Source organism: Bacillus rossius, chromosome 2, assembly GCF_032445375.1.
Source record: "Bacillus rossius redtenbacheri isolate Brsri chromosome 2, Brsri_v3, whole genome shotgun sequence".
Taxonomy (NCBI): domain Eukaryota; kingdom Metazoa; phylum Arthropoda; class Insecta; order Phasmatodea; family Bacillidae; genus Bacillus; species Bacillus rossius.
In genome coordinates, this window is record NC_086331.1 from 105,623,437 (window position 1) to 105,645,064 (window position 21,628).

The following is a 21,628-nucleotide window of genomic DNA, read 5'->3' on the forward strand; positions in this document are numbered from 1 at the left end:
GACGTCAGTAAATGTATATGGGTTTAGTAAATGTAGACACTGTTTCCAACCTACAAACAAAGCTTTATAAACACTCAAAAATTAATTTTATTTTTGCTCAGTTATACCTAACCATAATATTTCGTAAACCTCACTACTATAATATTAATATTTTCTTTCTATAAGGGCTGTCCATTTCAGTTTTTTGTAAATGAAAATCATCTTTTTTTTTGTAATTTTTTTCTCAGCCATCCTTTTAAAAATGGTAATAAGTTCCAACTTTGCTTCGCCAGCGTACCTAGTGGCAGAAATATTCCCTGTGCCAAACTTGCCAATAATATTATTTTTTTTATCATAACTTGTTGTAGAATTAACCTTATTTTGGAATACTACAAACATGAAGTTGGCATCTATTTCGATTTTGCTCTATGACTTTATCTGTCTCCGCCATATGGTTTTGTTTAGGTTTTTTTCATAATAATAACTTCACGTCAATGTTGTGGTTATGTTCCTGTATTTAATACTTATAATTTCCCCTGTACATTTTTTTATTTAGAATGACAGTGTTGTATTACCTAATGGATACGTAACTATCTAATTGATTTATAGTTTAGTAAAAAGTCAGAATTCGCGGAAGGTGAAATTGCAGTGATATGGAGGAAGTTACGTCAGATATTGAAGGTAAATCGCAACTTCTCATAAACACTGGTGCTTGTAATAAAAATTAGCTGTGCAGTGGTGAAGGCTTATGAAATTACGGCCCAGCTCCCGTGGGAGGGTGTTTACTGGTTCCCCTCTTTTGTTACAATTGGAATACCGATCCTATTATTTCTATGTTAGTTTTTGATGAGAACAGCTTTTACATTAAAAAATTTATATACTACTAATGTTGCTTAATTGTCCTGCAAATAATCCTTTTTGTCTTCCTATTTGATTTTGAATTGCTTATTAGTGGGGAGGGCAATGACGTCCAGGAAAAAGGGGTCATGGTGTGGTTAAAGCATTTAAAAAAAAGTAAATATCTAACGTTGCGGCTTTCCCATAAAGAAAATAATATAATTATGAATGTTGTTTTTTGAACATTACAGACTTTCCTGTATCTCTTATGAAAACAGTGTTTCAAAATTCCTACTATTAAAAAAAAAAAAATTGTGGGTCACATTAGGTAGTCTGTGCAGTGACGTGACCGTTACCATATCATGCTTGATTTGTTATTAGTGTAGCTGAGACTGTTATCAATGAGAGATTGCCTGATTGCCCGTGCATTTTATAGTGATGTTAATTTATTTACGTGATTTGTTGTGTGGCGGGGGGGGGGGGGGTGTGTTCCACACTAATAAGGAACAATTTGGGTTGAAAAAAGTTGTGGCCCCGGCCGTACCATATCCCTGATTCTTAGGAAACAGTCTTGGCTACGCTGTATTCCTAAGGCTCTCTGGAGAACCACAGGATCATGTTGCATCTAGTATCAAGTAAACAGTAGTGCTGGGACAACATTCAGGCCAATCTCTCATAGAAAACAGTTTCAGCTTTACTAATAAAGCAAACATAAATTTTTGTCACTAATATAAAATAAAGCACAACATGGCAACGCCCGGGTCACTGCACAGCCTAACTAATGTAACCTATAAACAGTTATTTTTCAGAAACCAGTACAAATTTTAAAATGCTCTGTTCAAGGTAAATAGAAGAACGTTTGTAATGTTAAAAATAACATTCATAATACTTAAGGCAATGCTGTGATGTTAGAAATTGATCTAAAAAGATCTAAATGACAGGGAATTCATTTTTTTTTATCAACATTTACTCTTATTAATTTGTTAAATGACACAATTTTCTTCCTCTTCAAGGTCCTTTACAACTTCCACGTTTTCTAAAATCCAGTCTGGATAAACTAAAAATTTTGTAAGAATCCATTCATTCTCACAATTTTAGAATATTTCAAATGTTGTTGACCTAGCTTAGTCAACCTTTCAATTTAATTATGTTCAACTAGAGATGATTTTTTTGTGAGAATTTTAATACTTCAACAATGCTCTGAAGTACCTATTATCTATGTTATTGACCTAGTCTAACTTACCTTTAATTTTAGTAACAGTCACATGAAAGTGCAAACACCTGGTCTCCTAAAAATAAATTCCACAAACATATTTTTAATGGAAAATCAACATAACCTTTGGCAATGTAAACCACCACTAATATGTCCAACGAACCATAAGTAAATCACCATTTTCTGAGTCATTATCTACTCTTAGCATTGCTGGTGCAGATATTAATGTTGAGAAAAATGTCTTGTAATATTAATTCAGTGACATACTGATAATAAATATGGAATATCCCACAAATTTACTAAATAACTGCTTTGAAAAATCATGAAACAAACCACTGACTAAGACGACCTCTCTCACAAGCATCAAATCACAAAGGATTTTAAAATGTTTACAAAAACATCAATTTGATAGTCTACGGTTTAACAGATCTAATTTAAACGTATCATTTTTTACAACACAAACAAAATAAAAATAATAAACTACATGAAAAATATAATTTATGAAATCTTAAAATATTCCACTTCTAAATATATTGGCTAATAAATACTACCAAGAATTAGTTTATGAATTACACTTATATGGATAATTATTTATAACAAGTTGGTATAACTGGCAACAATGTATTTTACCATATTATTCATGGTGCTAATGGTACATTAATTTAAATTAACTTCTGGAAATTTACTGCTTTCTCTCAACAAATGGATACCTACCATTTTTGGCCCTTTCGTTTTTTGAATGTGTAAAGCTCTGCTTTAGAAGCTCCAAAAAGTTTTTTTTTCACCTCAGTATTTCTACAGTATTTTTGTCTAATTTTGTGCACTTATCTTTTTGTTGTGGAGGTCTAAGTTTAAGAAGTAAAATATCAAACATTAAACTATGTTGTGTCATTGATTATTATGTAAGCATTAGCTATTTAAATTCATTGACTGTTGTACTTTCCAACTTTCTTGTGTCTTGCTGGGACAGATAGCTATTTATCATATATTATATATACTATTTTTATAATGGGGCATTATGTTTACAAAGTGTTTTAAAGAAACATCCTATTGTTATTGTTTTGTATAAAAAATACTATTTAACAAGTACAACCATTACATTGAACACTTACATTATTATAGTTATAACTGTTAAGTGCGAGGGGAGCATCAACAACATTAATTACTGCTTCCTATCTGAACGATGCTTAACCTCTATGGTGCACAAATCGTCTGAATCTTGCTGCTCGTGGGTTGGACGTTAGGCTGTGGCATCTTCTTGGGTGGTTCCTTGCTGCCATCCTGGTACGGACTCGCCGGCCAGGCTCTGCAGCGGTCAGCTTGCTGTCATGACCATGACGAGGATGATGGCAAAAACCTTATTGCTAGGTGTGTTCCCCATATTGCTCAATTTAGGCACGTGCCGAGGATCATTTATTCTGCTGTCATTTACCGGGCTTGTAGGGTGCAGGGCTTCGAGCATTTTTCAGAGTACTTTCTGACCAAGCATCGCCTGCTGGGGCCCGTGTGTGGAAACCTTAAGAGCCCTGTCTATTTCATATTTCGCCTCACAATAATCTCGAAAGTTGATGTAAGAATCTGTCCTCAGCCTGGACTTAACTCTCTTCTGCTCTTGACCTTGCCAGTAGGAAATGTGTTGGCAGTGAAGTATCTTCAATATGGTAGAAATTTAAAACTGAATAGGATTATGGTTATGAAAGGATGAAAGCTAATGGATCCACTTGCAGTGTCCTCTTGACCTACATTCTGCATAATTCAAGTGTGGTGAAATTAGTATGTGAGGAATGGATGGCTAGCAGACAGATGGCTTACTAGGCATCCCTGACCTCAGTCTCTCTTCTGACGTATTCTTGGTTCATGAAATACAACCACATGAGGGATGGTAATCGTGTTTGTTCAGCTATTTACACTGTGTCCTTGTACACATCCTGCCAAGTAGTTTCAACTGTCTTCGACTATAACTGCGTACCTATTTGGTCAGAATTTTGATTATGTTACTTGAATATACAGATCAGCACAAATGATCAGTACACTTTCAAGAAATCGTAAGAAATAAAAAGTGCGGTGGATTTATCTGAAACTTATTTCAGTCAATACAGAATCTCTCAAATTTTTTTCATAAGTTACAATGACTAAATATTAGTTTTTCAAGTCATGCGGCAAACATCAAGGTGGTATTCAAACAGTCCTGTACTTAGTGCAATGTGTTGGTGGTGATGTCATCTGGCACGGTGATTCACTGTCTCAGATTCGACAAATATAGCGGCAGAGGTGACACGAACACTTTGTCTTTGACATAACCCCACGGAAAGAAATCGCTTGGGATCGAATCTGGTGATCGTGGTGACATCTGCCTCATACCGCATCGTCGACACTTGAATGACCAAGCCATCTCCCAGGGAGATGTGTATAGGTGTTCCTTTACAGCCAAGTGGAAGTGAGGCGGTGCACCATCTTGTTGGAAGATGAAGTCATTTGAATCTTCTCCCAATTGAGGCAGAAGCCACAAGGTAAGCATTTTGAGGTAGGAATGACCTGTGACAGTTTTTTTTATGAACAAGAATGGCCCGTAAGTATTCTCTGGCACAGAACACGTTCACTTTCAGGGAATCTCTCATGCTCGATTGTGACATGAGAATTTTTAGTTCCCCAAAAATGTACACTGTGGCTATTCACTTTGTTCATCCCTAAAAATTAACCTTATGGGTAGGTTGTGGTCAATCCTCGCTAGCACCTTGGAGCAGACTGCATAACGTGCACTGTAATCATTTTGAGTGCCGTGACTATCTGGAGTCTGTACAATTTCATGTGCAAATGTTTGTGCATGATTTTCAATACCATTGTTTTGGGCATCTACAGTTCACAACGTGCTCACTTAGTTGATTTCTGTGGGCTATACAAAAATGATGCTTGAACGTGGTCCACATCTTCGTCAGGCACAGAAGGCCGACCACCAGTGTTGCCTTTGAAAACACACTCTTTCTCTTCATGCGTCTTGTACCAGGCATAAATGGATGACCAGCTTGGTGGTTTCGTGTTAAAATGTCTGCGAAATTAACGTTGCACAACAATTACTGACTCCCTGTTTGCTAACTGAAGCACGCACCAACTCTTCTGCTGTGTGATAGGTGCCATTATAAACATGGGCGTCGCAACAGGGGGGGACGGGGGGGACACGTCCCCCCCAATAATAAAATTCTTCAATTTCGTCCCCTCCAATAATATATTTAGTTTCGTAGTTATATTAAAAATATGATTTCTGTGATACAACCCATATGTTGCGCATGGTGCATTTAGTCCAATCGTGGTAATGTGAGCACTTTTTTAATTTGATCTTCATGTAAATTAAAAATCAGGTCCGATCCCGAGGAGAGATACTATAATAATAGTGAATATAATCACTTTATTACTTACGTTTGTGTACATGTGTGAAATATTCTTAATACTGCTGCGGCATTTAAGTGTAACATTCAGGTTTCTCCTGATGTTTAAATTAATGATTTTGTGTGGATATAGCACCAGCAGATATGTTAACTGCGTTTTAACAAATTTTTTCTCTTGAAATATTTTTTATAAAAATAAATTATATATTGCAACCAACTATAATTAGAATATTTAGGAAAGAAAAATGCCGAAAAAAAAAAAACACCTTTTTGCACCTCCAAACCCAAAATTATCGGACCCCCCCCCTGCTTTTTTTTCCAGGGGATGGATATTCCTCAACAACTAAATCAATTGAAGTCCCCCCCCCCCTCCCCCCCCAAAAAAATATATCCTTTCGACGCCCATGATAATAAACACTAGCTGCTTATAGCCGAAGCAACTTGCAACAAACGAATCCGAAAAATTTGCAAAAAATTCAGGTATTCTCTATTGGCTGAAAGAAGTTTCAGGTAAATCATCCAAACCTTTTAGTTTTTATGATTTTTTGAAAGTGTAGTGATAATTTGTGCTCATCCTATATATAAAAATTGCTTAAAAAAGTATTACAATAACTATTGTTTCAAAAATATTTAAACTTATTATTAGCTCCCTCACTTCACAAATACTAGTAACATTTTTTCATTAACAAAAAATTATTGATTACATTTAATATTAGAATATTATTGAAATAACTCTTTTTGTTATTAAACCAATAGTATATATATTATTTTAATAATTAGCAACTATGCTTAGCTTCCATATGTATATATATGTGTGTGTATGTGTGTATACACATGAGGGCGTATCAATAAGTAATGCATAAAATGTTAAAAATAAAAATAAAGCAATAATGAAAGTATAACCCATTTATTACTTTTCCACATAATATTCATGTATGTTCAGGCATTTGTCGCAACGATGGATTAGTTTAAAAATCCCGGTCTCATGGCACTCCTTCGGCTGCAAAAAGAGCCACGTTCGCTCTGCCCATTTGAGTTTGTTGACAGAGTCAAATTTCTTACTGCAGAGGAACTTCTTCATGGATCCAAACAGATGGAAATCAGAGAGTGCCAAGTCTGGGCTGTAGGGTGGGCACTCCAAAACTTCCCAATCGTATCCCTGCAATTGTTCACAAATTTGTACGGTCAATACAGTCTTTACCGTAAACTTCCACCATCTCTGAATGGATCTCTTCAACTTTCCTTTCCTTCGCAAAAAGAAATCTTATTACAGCTCTTTGCTCCTCCACAGTTGACGATGTAATCACTAACACCTGGTGACTGACAAACGCTATCGGTATATAGAATAACGAGATCTTGCATTGCATCCAGTCAGTTGTGCCCTCTAGTTCCCTTTTTAGTAAATAATTTTTTTTACTAATTACTTTCTTACTTAATAAAAAGCAAAATTAAAAATTTGAAAAAAAAAAAACATGATTATTAATCTAAAAAGGATTAAATAAATTTTTGAATAACCCCCGACTAAAAGGAAGTAAATAACAAAATATAAAAATAAAAAGTATTTTAAAAAGGGTTGATATGTCGTGAAGTCTGTCATAAAAACAACTAATTATGACTTTTTTTTAGTGCTTCCTACCTATTTGTATCTATTTGTTTCTTGTAGAGACAGACACAGCTATAATATCAAATATAGGTACTACACATATTCCCTACCTATTAATATAATGACAAACCCAAGAAAATCCATTGGGGCTGCCATTCCCTGCCCTAAAATTTTGTAGTTTTATGATTTTGTGACTAATCGAAATTGTGTTGGGTACATACGTTAATTAATGTAGTCTTTAATTTATATAAATTGCTGCATGTCTATGAGACATATAATAGCTTTTCTATACACTGCTATATTTTAATTAAAATTGGGAACATGATGGCAGTGGCAGCCCCGACGGTCATTTACAGAGCGTTGTCTCAAGGACTTGCTGACCATGAATCGCTGTCTGCTGCCCGAGTGTGTGAAGCTGAAGAGCCTGTGTATTACACCTCACAACTTACTAGTAAAAATATTTCGTTGTGTGAGAATTAGAAAATTATAAAAAAAATGTTTGCCTTTATAAATTTTTACCAACATTCTTTTCAGCAGTGCTAACAACTTTGGAAATTATTGTTTTATCTGGTGACCATTTTTTTTTTGGGGTTTCAAAATGAATTAATTTTCTATTTGTTTTGTTTGACAGGCAGCAACCAACCCAAAGAATTTCCCAATACGCTGTCTGATACTGCTGTGGTCCAAGGTGTAGCCCATAATGCAGAATCCTCTACCGAGTATTGTAATGAAATCATTCTTGGAGGTAGCACTTCGCCTGAAGGTGTAAAGTGAGTAAAAATATTCACACTATCATTATTGCATATAGTTGTTTTCTAAGGGGTGAAACCTTTTAACTAAAATTATCTGGTAGTGGGTTTTGGTTTGATTATTTACTTCAGCATTACATATTTTAATTATGTATTAATACTTTAAAATGTTTCTGAGCCGTTTTCATAGGTCCTGCCTTTTAATTATGTGCAGCTATTTCAGTGCACTCATGTGGTGATTGTTATGTCTTTATACAAATTTTTTTAAAAAGTATTAATTAACAAAAATATTATTATTATTATAGCCACATAACAGATTTAGTTTTGACATAAAGCTCTTTATACATCTGCCAATAATTTGGGTATAGTTTGTGTGCAATGGAAAGTAAATTTTTGATAACTCTATGCCTAGTGTTTTTTTGGTCATTGTGCAGCCTTTGGCAATATGAGAAAAATAACATAATTTTTGGCCAGGTTACTGCTATCAATATTTTAATCAATTCTTACTCTGCAGCAGATGAAGTTAAAATATTAAAACAGAAACTGATTTGCTTTGCTACCAATTGATCAAAACATTTGAAATATTAGATATGAAAACTTAATCAAAAAATTAGCTACTCATGCGATTGTGTGTGTTGGAACATTGAGTTAATTATATGCAGCTACAAGAAGAAAATGTTTTCATAATAGTTTTTAGTTACTATTATTATTTAAATAAAATAATAATAATAGTTTATTTTTTACAAGCTTTACATCTAACATGAGCATAGGCTTTAGGAAATAGAACAATTCAATACATGTATGAGTAATTTTCTTTAAACTCGATAAAATTATAACAATGTTAAATATACAGAATGAGTCTGAATGTGACAGACAAACTTTGGCTGCAGGTCATCATGACAAATTCAGTTGCAATCTTCTATTTGACTTTAGGTCTAAAGTGCTTCCCAAGGCTGGTTTATGTCTTTGACGATAGGGCAAAAAAAAACATTTTTTTTTGTAAATAATAAAAGTATTTAAGATAAAACACTAAGCATTTATATTATATTTAATTAAACAAAGTTGTTCAACCACTGCACATTTTGTTACTGTAGCAAAATAATTTCATATAAATAATTGAGGGTAGCACCTGTATTTTCCACATATTATTTTGGTGTGTTACTACCCCTAGTTATTTCAATGAAATAATTTTGCTACAGCAACTTAATTCACTTTAGTTGTAGAACTTCATTCAATTTAACCTTTTTGCAGATACTCAGTGTTTTGTCCTAATACTTTCTCTATTATTAACAATAAAAATTTTGTTCAGCTCTAACTTCAAAGCACTTTAGACCTTAAGTTGTATAGATGTTTTCATCTTAATTTGTCATAATGAACCTGCAGCTGAAGTTTGTCAGTATATGTAATTACAAATAAAATCAAAATTTTTTAAAGAAATCATACAAATTTAACAGAATTAACATAACTTGATGTAAGTTTTTGGACATACGCCATTGCTAAGAACTTTTTCTGTTGAAGAAAAACTAATAAATAAAATAAATAGTGTTGAGTGTGAATGTCAACATTCTTATCAAAAAGATGCAAATTTTTCATGACAAAGTTGATTGTGGCATGGTATTGAGATAATATGAAGGTAATTATTTTGAGTTTTTTTAATAATGGTTGTTGTGATATTTGGTTCTTTAGCATAAATGTACTAAAAATTTGCAGCGTAGCATTAATGTGTGAGTTTGAAATGGGAAGTCGAAATACTGGGTGTTCAGTAATTTCCATTCTTCCTTCATGTTGTTTTACATGAAACTAATCTGAGTGAAAAATTTCAATCAAAAAACAATGTTAAGAATAACTAAATTTAATCAATTATTGAGTTTGGCTAATGACGCACAAGCATTCTAAAAACGTTTAGGGCAGCGTACTACATCATTGTCAATGTTAGTATGTCACATTGCAAGAGTTGCTTAAATAGCTTCACATCTTCATTTGGTGTTGCTTTGGCTACCTACGTAACACATACATTCTGCTTCAGTATTTAATTTCTCCTGATAACTGAGCAACTTTCTATGCATCCCAAGCTGCCTTGAACATTTTTTCTAAAGTCAGCACATCACGGGTGTGTGCTGATGACAGCAGAGAACATCTGCGTAAATAATCTGAAAGCCTGTCTTTTATAATTTTTTGTGGTTATACTACATGGCTGATATCAGACTTCCAGCGCAACATCGGAGGTGATAAAATATATAGGATTGGTTGTATTGGATTCAACAAACATAACAGTGTTTTGAGATCAGATACTGCTGTGCATGATGGCCCGTCTACAATAGCAATGTCCTAAACTGTGTCCGAAGGACACTCGTCGCTGATTGGTCCACGTGACCCTCTGACGTCATGCGTCAAGTGGGCGAAGGTCCGAACCTGCCTGGTCCGAAGACATTCGTCAATTTGAACTTTTTGTCCCAACCTGTGTACTTCGGACACAGAAAAAAGAACAGATCACTCACAATATTTGAATTTCCGGTTCCCGTTTGAAAACGTGGTGTTTGTTTTTGTTTTTGAAGGAAATGGAAGGTGTAAGTCACTTATAACTTACATAACTTTCATAAGTTCAATCTCAAACTACAAAGCATCAAAACAATAAACAAAAACATTTGGTTTGGCACATTTACTGCGCTCTGGTGACAACTTTAGAAATCAATACATTCGGACATCGGACATCGCAATTGTAGACAGGGCAGTTTTCGGTGAGCCAATGTGACGTCACTCACATTCGGATAAGGACACGGACCACGCACAGGTTCGGACTATTGTAGATGGGCTCTGATAGACCCACTAAATAGTGTGTTAGTCACACCAAAAATTACTGTTAGAGCCTCCTTGTCAACCTGAGTTTAGTGACATCATTCAAGAGGGAATGTTCCGGAATATGTTGTCATGGGTATTTCTTCACCGTTATCACAAAAATTGGCTAAAACTGCACCCATCCCAAACTCTTGACGCATTGCATGCTAGAACAAAGTGGCTTGATTGTGTCATAATTGTTTTAGTATTAACTTCCTTGCAGTGTATTTTACCATCCTATTTTAGAATGATAGTAAAAGATACCCTGTTTATCAATACTTGACGTTTTTACAAGTGTGGATGCCATCTCCTGTATCTTTCTCGTTCACTACCTTCATTATTGTGAACTTTTTTTCTCCCACTCTACATGGTTGGCGTAGAGAATGGCGAATGATCTCTGAAACATCTCCATCGTGGCTGCTTCGTAGGAGCCTCTTTAATTTACTGCTGGCTGTTATATTGACTATGGCATTACCCAACAACAACGACACACACACCTTATGCTTGGCCTACTTCCTGTCACTTATGCCGCCTTACACGTGTCCAATTTTTCTTCAAACGTCAGCTGTTCTTTAGTCAATATGGTATGTCGTACTTTCCTGTCTGGTAGGTACTCCACAAACTAACCCATCCGCCACAGCTGCTCTGAATGAGGGGTTGGTTGCAGTGAACATTTACCCATCAGTGGTGCAATGGTGGTCTTGTATGACATTGTACCTGCGAGGATGTCGGCAAGCCTTCACAGAGCGCATACTCGCCTTTGTACAGGACCTAGGACCTGCAGCTCCTCTGTCGGTAACTCTGGAAATCTATTTGTGACAACGGGGTTTTAGTGCGCATTTTCATTGCTCTAGGGCAAATTAGGGTCTAGTCATTTAATATTTCATAGCCAACACTTTCTTTTTCCTGCACGAGATTTTGAAAACATATAAAATCCCACTTTTGACATTTATTTAAAAAAAATTATTTAATCATGTTTGGAAGTAAACATTTCTTAACTCGTGCCTGTATTCATTGTAAACAGTTTAGTAAATGTTAGTAGTTAGGAAAAGGGGAGTCTGGCGCAGGCTGCAGACAAAAAGGTGTGAGGCGCATATCAATAACCCGCCGCCATCTTGTTTTTTTTAGGGAAAAATCCCTTGAAATTCTTAAAAATTTCTACAAGTTTTCCTATTTCGAAAGGAATCCCGTTTTGAGGGGAAAATTCCCATTTTAATCCTAAAAAATGACGGTGGCTTTAAATGTCCTAAAGGTGGCTTAAGACTCCTTAAAATAAAAAAAATTCATGTTGCTAAGCTAGGATTGTGACCTTATGACTCTCATGATGACTGAAATATGATATATACCTTAAGTTAAAATATTTTTTTAAAATAAAATTCTACATACTTTTTATAAATTTAATAAAAACAACTCCTAAACTATCGATTCCGGGTTCCATCGGTAAAACCCGCCAAGGTCAATTTTTATAAAAAAAAAGGTATAAAAATTAATTAATAAAATATAAAAAAAATAAAGAAAAATTTATTCAACGATTTTAGTTAAAACCGCACTTACATTATACATTTCGGAATCCTCAGTTCGATTCTCGGCGAATGAAATTGTTAAAATAAACAGCATAAGTTATTTACAGAAAATTCCCACTCAACAGACTGACTAATACTCTCAACCAATGGAATTTTATTCCGCCATCTTGTCGGTCATCTTGGCCACCATCTTGAAAATCTTAATTATTAACCTAGAAATTTGAAAAAATTCCAAAAAATCATGAAAAAAATGTACTCATTAATATACTGATTGATTCGAGCAATTACTACCCGTGTTTCGATATCAGGCAGTACAGAGTTAATTAGATTGACTAATTATGTATAAAAGTCTCAGGTGCGAGATACAATCAATAAAAAATATCAGTATCACACGACACATCAGGACAGAGGAGAAAGGAGTAAGCACACGCAAAGTGACAGTCACTCATGGAATGTGGGCCGTGTGTTCGATGCCTACCGCAAGAATAGCAGCAACTTGATATTTTTTCCTTGCATCGTGTAGGAATTTGTATACAAATACATATGAAGTTAAGAGAAGTCATGTTTTTTTGTCCTAAATACCTAAATTCAAGTATGTTAACCATAAACATTTTAAGAAATTCCAAGGCTGGAAGACTTTTACCCCGCACGCGAGCGATGCAAGCTAGCAGAAATGTCGGAACGGCACGCAGTATGCCCCCAGCATGGCCCCCACATTCGATAATGGTTCCTGGACCCAGGATCGGAGACGGCTCCCCCCCGGCCCAATTTTACAGTTACGCACTACATTATAATTGCATGGTTATTTCTTACCACACTCTTTTTTGAATGCTATTTAACCTGAAAATACAGGGTATAATTATGGTTATAAAATTATTTTACTTGAAAATGACCACAGCAAGTATTTATATTTATTTCACACACTAAGATTAAAATGAAAATTGTTACAGAAAAATAAAATTAGCTTTAGGTGTGTAAAATCTTCTAAAATTTCATTGGATAAAAAATATTATATATATATTTTTTTTTTAGTTTGTAAAAAATTATAATGGTTAAACATTTAAAAATAAACAGGGCTGGGCCCGGGGACCCCTCCAGGCCCCGGTCCTGGACCCAGGGGTCCACCCAGCCCCACCCTTGTGGGGGCCATGGTCCCCAGCCTATCATTGCGCCAATACGTTAAAAAGTCTTTCAAATCAAAACCCGGTACATAAAAAGTACTTGTTGGAATCACTTCATTAAGTACGAAAAAAAGGACCAGACTAAAGAACTAACCTACACCTACCAACAGGAACGGCTACATGATTGATTTTTGGGTATGCCCGGGCTGTACCGCAGGGGCGTATGCACAGTTTTGGGATCCAGGCTCTAACCGGTTGGCCCCCCCGTATCAGAGGGTGGTCCGGGGAATTCTTAAAATCCAGATGCAGAGTGGTAGGTTTTGTGGCTTTATGAGGGTAATTTATTTCTCTCTGAAGTCCAATATGTATATTAATCATAAGAATTATTATAAACGCATAATTGCATGTGAACAAAATACACTAATATCTATAAAGGTCACAAAATTAATTGTTTGGATTCAGCGTGTGTTAATATAAGGTGAATATTACAACACAACTCGTACGTTAATGTAGAATTTGTAAAATGTTACAAATTTGCAGGCGAATGTATAGTTTCATTTCATTGCAAACTGCCCTTCTCAGAAGGGTATGCAATTACGGTTTGTAATGAAAATAAAATTTACTTATAGTTTTCAAAATAAACGAAATGTTTAATATGAATTTTGTATTTTTATAAGATGTCTTATTTCCAATTTTCAATTTTGTAAATGTTGGGACGGTCCGGGCCTGGCTGGCCTACCCGCCGGAGCCGCCACTGGCCTAGCAGCAACAAATATAAATACATGATCATGTAAACACGGTGCCGTGAAACTTGTCTAGTCACCCGTCTGATGTTTCAAAACTCTAGTAGTGTGTAGAGAAGTGGTAGACATTTGTTGCCTCTGACGAGCAGGGCTGCCGCTCTGATATTCATGAAAAACCTAGATAACCTACAAAAAAAAAAACCCAGACACATGGTTAAAAAACCCAGATGCGTCTAAAATGCTATCGTTGAAAATGTTTGCGTACAAATTCAAAAATATTAACATAGCTGGTTTTAATATAAAACAATTAATTACCTTACAAGACTAAATACGGTTATACAACCAATACAAGAAAATTACACTGCAGCAAAATGGCTATATAAATAATTCTTGGAACATTGGAGCAGCAAATATCATTAAAAAAACCTACAAATCTATACATGACAAAACAAACACCATCACTTCATTTTTTAAACCGGTAATTGTTTTTATAAAACTGCATAATGTATGTTAGTCTTTATTCAGAGTCTGATTCTACAAGATCGGTTTGAATGTTAATTGTTGCATTGGTTTTGTGTTCTTCAAGCCTCTTCAGATAACGCCGATGACATGAGCCGTTGATAACATCCTTCAGTAACTCGGGGTTAGGTTTCCGGGTGCTGCATGTTGCATCACTTCTTGCAATAGCTTGTTTGGCGAGTAATCTATTTTTTACAGATTCTTCTTTTAGACTATTGTTAGTTAGTTCTGTTATTAACATGATTTAATTGAGAAAAATCTCGTTCCACTGAAGCTGAAGAGTGGGGAAGAATTGTCAGGTTTTTCATAAATTCAGACAGTAAACCTTACTTTGACACATCCAAGCCATCTTTTATGTTCCTTAGGGTATACCAATACTCAGGAATAGTTCTTGCAGTGATGTTTAAATCTTTTGAAAGGCGGAACGATCGCCATTCATCATCCAGTTCGTTGAGTTGGTTTTCTGGTATAAGTGTAGGAAAACTTAGTGCTAAATGGCAAATGGAGGCTGGTGAAACTGTAAGATCCTTTGCTATTACTGGATCAAGTACTTTCAAGCTTGCAATAACACTATTGTCATTGAGAGGAAATCTTTTTTTAATCTGCACACAGAGTTCAACAAGAAAATTCATACAATCGGTTTTGAACCGATTCGTAGAAATGGAATCATGCAAAGGTTCTTTGTCTAGATGTGCCATGGCCCTACCACCAAGATAAACACTGTCAACAGGTTTGTGAATACTTATATCGGTTGGGTCCATTTCACTTAAACTATGAGCAAGGACAACCTTTTTCTTTAACAAAACAACTCAAAATATCCATGTATTCTGTTGAAATTCTTGAGTGAAGAACGTGAAGCCTGAAACATTCAGACTGAAATTCAGTGTTCAAAGTATTTACCTTGTGCAGTATATACTGTACAAATAGCAGCATGTTCTTTGTTCCACGGTTCATTAAGTTATCATATTTTTTTTGTCCTGTCAACTTTGTCTGTCTTAATTTCTGACTGAAAGTAAAGAGATAAAGCATCCCACTGCTCAAAATGATGCTGATTACATTTTCTCGGGAGAGCCACCTTGTTTGTGATAACTTTGGAATCTTATGCTTTGGTAAATTGACTGCATCTTGAACCAACTTGAAATCATTTAGTCTTTTGCTACTACGAGCAAAATAAGATGTCAAATCTTTTAGAAATGCCTCCAAAAAGGAAAGCAGCACCTTGACAGCATGGCTAGGGCACAGAGCAAAAGAATTACAAACACATACCATCCCAAAAATTGATGGAATATCAGATTTGATTGATGTCTGAAAGCCACTTTTAATGCCCATCATAGTACAACAGTTGTCACTGCCAAAGCCAACAATATTACCTAGTGGGATATATTTTTTATTTTTAAGACAAGACTTAAGAGCAGCATACAAACCCTCAGCAGATCCGTTTTCGACTGAAACTGTATCAAAAAGTACATCTACAACATCTAGTTTGTGCAGGTCAAAAAAATCTCACAACTATTGCCAAAATTTGTGTAACTGAAATCTCAGTACTTTCATCAATTATAACAGAAAACTTTTGATTTTGACATACTGTTGCAATATCTTGCTTCGCATGATGTGCAATTCCATCCTGGATCAGGTAAGAATTTTTTTTTTCACTGAAACTTTCTCAGCTATCTTACTATCAGGAAATGCTTTTTTGCAAACTTCAAACAAATGGTCTGCATGAGCAAAAGGTACTTGGTGTTCAGCAAAATAGCCAGCAAATAACACCTCTGCTTTTGCAACCTTTTCATCGACCGATGATTATCTTACTTTGAAGAATGTGTCTAATTTAATATTTGACTTAGCTTCTTGAAAACTAGTTTTGTGTTTATATGTATTTTTGTGTGCGAAAAACATAGACTTGTTTGAATTTTTCAAACAGATATTGTTACAGATACAGTAGCTACTACCTTTATTATTGGTATCCTAATGGAGCCAATCCTTCAGATCTTTATCTTGTAACCATTCTTGTTTAAAATGTTGGCTATTCCACTTTTTTTTTTTTTTTTTTGCTGGTGGTGAATTCAAGTCGCACATGATGGAAATTGTATGATTGTAAATGCCAGAACACTTCAGAAAACTGCTTATTTTAGGTTATGCAGAGACCATAGAACTGTAATAAATAACAAAACACTACCTTGTGGGTATAGTGTGAGCCATACAGCCATAAAAACCTAGCATTAACTAATGATACATGATTTGACGAAGAAGTAACGCCAAAAATTAACATAAATTGTTTTACGTATAAAAATAATTAAAATTATAAAAACCTAGAATTGTTGGAATTCATTATTAAAAAACTCAGAAACTCAAACACCATCGGAAAAACCCAGATCTGGGTGGAAAAGCCCATGAGTGGCAGCCCTGCTGCCGAGGCGTGGCTGCGGGACATATACTGCGGAAACTCCGTGCACGCGCTTCGCCGCAACTCGTGATTTACGAGCCTCCGATTGGGCGAGCGCGAGTGACTCAGCTGCTCAGTGGATTCCGTTCGTGCTCATGGTGCGGTCAGTACCAACGACGACCAGGTCGGCGACCTCGAGGTATGGATGAATTATTGCTACTTCCGAATAGCAGGTATTGCAGCTCCAACCAGAAGATACTTTAAGCTCAAGGCTGCATTCGGCAAGAACTAGCCGCTAAATTATATCAGAATTATTTAGACGTTAACACAACCTGGCGTATCAGCAAATACATACTTACATAAAAGGACGTCGACAGCAGTTGGCTGGCTAAGCAAATGTCTGTAGTTACATTTTGACTACAATATAACGCCACAAGCCCCCCGAAGGCCACAAGGATGCATTGCAGGACGTGAGCGACTTGTGCTTTCTCAAAACGCTGCTTCGACGCGATTATCTAAAGGTGGGTATCAATATGTTGCAAACGGCCGTAACGTAGCCCCGTTGCGTCACCAAAATGTGCATACATTGACGGGACTTGTTGCAGCGTTGCGTGTCAAAACTTGACTCGAAGATAAGCAACAGGCTCGATCCGTCATCTGTCGGTATTTCGCTGTCACATCAAAGGAAGTTAACGTTTCGACAAAAGAACTAGTGTGGACGGTAGGCGTGTCATCCTTCTTCATTTTTCGGCCCAATTGAAGACAGAAAAAAGTCGAATTCCGTCGGATGCATTCTCGTAAAGTTCTTGTACAGTCCGCTCACTGTCTGAACTGAAACTTCAAATCAGCCAACAAACTCTAACCATCGCACAGCTCCCTACTTGTTAAATACTTTTGACATCCACCAACGAGGTGACTTATTCTTCCGCCTTCTTTTAAGCCTGAGGTTTATAATAAATTAACAGCAAAAAAACTTTTTTAAAAATATTTTTATTTAAATGCTCTTAAAAGAAGAAAATAAATTTTTCCTTAAAAATTTTAACTATCAACTTATAACCTCATTATATACAATTTATATGATCATAAAAGCTTGTCGCGAGGTTTAATTACTTATCAGTATTTAATTAAATTGAAATTGAAAATACATTAAACTTAGCAGATCAATTTACACAATAAAATTGATACTAGTTTATTTACAAATCGCTCGACAAGCTTTTATGATCATATAAATTGTATATAATAAGGTTATAAGTTGATAGTTAAAAATTTTTAAGGAAAAATTTATTTTCTTATTTTTAGAGCATTTAAATAAAAGCTTTTTTAAAAAAGTTTTTTTGCTGTTAGTTTATTTTTTATTTTTTAGTTATCGCTGGCTAGGTTTGTCAGTCTGTTCATCTCATTCAACGCATCATTGTTGCAAGGTCGTTTGCCGGTTAATTTCGAACAGTCCAGCTCTTCAATAAGGAGACCTTCTAATGTTTTTACCCTACTTAAATATTTGTTTTTCCCATTTTGTTCCCACAAGTACCGAAGAAATATTCGTCGACCCTCCCGGAGCTCCGTTTAGAAGGGTAAGAGCTAATATACAACAGGGTTCGCCCAGGTGCCCTGAGGTGGTACGTTCACGACATCATATTACACCCCGATGCCACTCAGTCCTCGGCACGGCCTCACCTTGACTTGGGTGTTTGGGAGAATGCGCCACTTATTTCAGCTTGGAGGTTACTTGTGCCTGACGAAACACAGTTCCGAGTTTGATTTTGGAGTAGTCCTTCTCCTAGACATGTTGCAGTTCAATGCTGATGACGCCCATCTCGCCAAATTACACAAGTCAAACCTATTTCAGCTTGCAGCTTACTTGTGCCTGACGAAACACAGTTCCGAGTTTGATTTTGGAGTTGTCCTTCTCCTAGACAGGTTGCAGACCAATGCTGATGACGCCCCTCTCGCCAAATTACACAAGTCAAACTTATTTCAGCTTGGAGCTCACTTTTCAATTTACTCTCAATGAGCCCTTTCATTTGATACCCATATTGTAGAAGTGCATTAAAAATAACTACTCCGCTATCTTAGAAGATCCGCCATATTGGATTTAGAATGACGCCAAATTATTTTTCGAGTTACTCTCAACTATCCCTTTCATTTGATACCCATATTGTAGAAGTGAATTAAAAATAACTACTCCGCCATCTTGGATGGTCCGCCATATTGGATTTAGAATGACGCCAAATTATTTTTTTCGAGTTACTCTCAACAAGCCCTTTCATTTGATATCCATATTGTAGAAATGCATTAAAAATAACTATTCCGCCATATTGGATGGTCCGCCATATTGGATTTAGAATGATGTCACACACCATATCGTGCATCTTAATCCAAACTAAACGTGTATACAAAATTTCAGCTCAATCGGTTGAAGATATCTACTTCAAAATTGAGTTCAAAAATTCCACCCGAACAAACATACTTACATACATACATTGCAAGTCAAATAAAAGCTTTTAATAAAAATGTAGACGCCCGCTGCAAGTTGACCTCCGCTCACGGCTACTGATAAACTGCCCTTCTGGTGTATCTACGGGACGTAACATTTGTGTTTGATACGGATACGCTGTAACGGATGAATGGCACTGTGGGAATTCCAACATCATGGCACCGTGACGTGTCACAGGGTTATGCGGGGCGATGACACGCAACAGATAACATGCAACTTATGGATACCCATCTTAAAGGATTCTTGCAAATTTTCGGAAGGTGGATAAAAATGGTGACCCACTTTTCACGGGTCGTTTAGGCTAGAGGGTTTAGTGAGGTCGCTAGACGAAGCAGGGCTGACAGACGGAACAGCGACGGAATGCGTTGGCGGGGAAAATACACCGGTTACGAAAACGTCTGTCACGTTTCTCGCTTGCGGAGAACCACGGCCCTGGTGTCGGGCTAATAAACTGACCGCCTCTCCCTGCGCTTGACATAAACCTTCAACTACTCACGTACTTATTATTTTATGATATTTTGAATTTGAAATGAACTTTATCGAGGGTTTATTTTAGCATTATCGAAATGAAAATGATTTTGGGTCGGTGCTGACGCGCACTAGCATCGTTACGACGTAGTGTGCAAGTAAAAAAAAAAACTACGCGTATCATTTTCTTTTCTTTGGATATTTACACGAGAATTTTAGTGATTATTTTATCTATCACATTTTTTTTAAAATTAAACACTTAATGCAAACAAAAAGTTTTAATTTCTCTTAAACGATTCGATATTTTTACTTTTTTTTGCAAAAAGAAAATAGAGTTGGCTAACTTTATTCTCTTACGTCAGTTCCACATTGCACACTCAGCAACTCCTTTTAAAACACAAATTACATAAAAATTGTTTCGATAAGTTTTTTCTTTTATTTTTATACACCAGTTTAATGAATTTTCCCAGAGTGTAAACTGTCGTAATGATTTACGAACGTGAATATGTCACTTGTGTTTGTCAGATCGATTAATATTAGTTACAGACTAAGAAGTTAGTCAAGTTAAAAAAAAGTTTTGAATCATATATAAAATGCAAACACACACTACCCATGCCGAAGTATTGGGTTATACTATAACTCAATAGGACTACAGGGTTCATACGCCTCCTTAATATCCCTAAAGTGTCCTTAATTTGTAACTGAATAAGAGCCTTTAAAAGTCCTTAAATTTCACTAAGAATTCTTAAAAATTCCTTAATAAAGACTGATACCTTGTAATAATGGCTAAATGAGGGTATTAAAAAGTTTTATTGTGTCTGACTTGGCAGCAATGCGCAGTACAATAGGCGAATTTCGGGTCACGTTAGTAGATTTTATGTATAGGCCCCTAAAAAAGTTTCGAATTCGTTTTTAGTATTTTGTATTTCACCTTTAAACTAAAAAAGTGTATTTTGCTGTCTTAATTGGAACCCATAAAGTAAATGTAATGAGTGAACAAACTAAACGTCAGGACGACACACTTCAGATAGACACAATGCTTGGGTTAGATATGGGGTACAGAGATCATTCTGGACAATAGGGGCTTATCTGTAAGAGTTTACTAACAAATGACGTTGTTATGTGCGTTATCTATTATAATTGTTATTTTTGAGGTATTTTGTGATATTAAAAATATTGTTGTACCACTTGATAATGGCGAAGACGATGAAGTAAATTGGTCCTTAAAAACTCCTTAATTTTTGATTGCATTAGAGGGTACGAACTATAGACTAACAGGATGTTAATTCTTTTTTAAATTATATTATGAGTACACCACTATCCTTTGAATTAGATTTTGCAAAATATAAACTCATAAATTGCTGTTTGTAAAAATGATCCAGGTGCTACCTATAGAATAAATAGCTTGACTCGAGAAGTGTTGTCTTCATGAACGTGGCAATGTGTAATGTGCATGTGGTCGATGTGTTTGAAGGTCAGTGCGCATGTGCACATGTCCGGCACCGGGGGTAGAGGGGGACGCACCACAACGCCGAAATGCCACAACGCCGAATACCATAACGCCGAATGAAATTCACCACAACGCCGACAGCTAGAAAACTGCTGTGTACCACAACGCCGAATTACCACAACGCCGCAATACATTAACGCCGAAAAATGTCATTGCAGGACTGCCACAAAGGTTACGTTAGGTAATGTTAGCACACAAATTCATTCAGTTGTTTTTCATTTTGCTCCTGTGGCCCCCCTTCCCCGCAAAATCATTTTTCGGCGTTGTG

The 21,628-nt window shown here is 35.9% G+C and overlaps 1 protein-coding gene across 1 annotated transcript in view; it reads left to right on the forward strand.

Moving 5' to 3' along the window:
• Positions 1-402: 402 nt before the first annotated feature.
• Positions 403-21,628, forward strand: part of LOC134529555 (copper-transporting ATPase 1) — a 127,903-nt gene continuing 106,677 nt past the window's right edge. The window contains exons 1-2 of the mRNA XM_063363773.1: positions 403-660; positions 7,647-7,785. Coding sequence (XP_063219843.1) covers positions 633-660; positions 7,647-7,785 — 167 coding nt within the window. The 5' untranslated portion in view covers positions 403-632. The remainder of the gene's footprint in view (positions 661-7,646; positions 7,786-21,628) is intronic.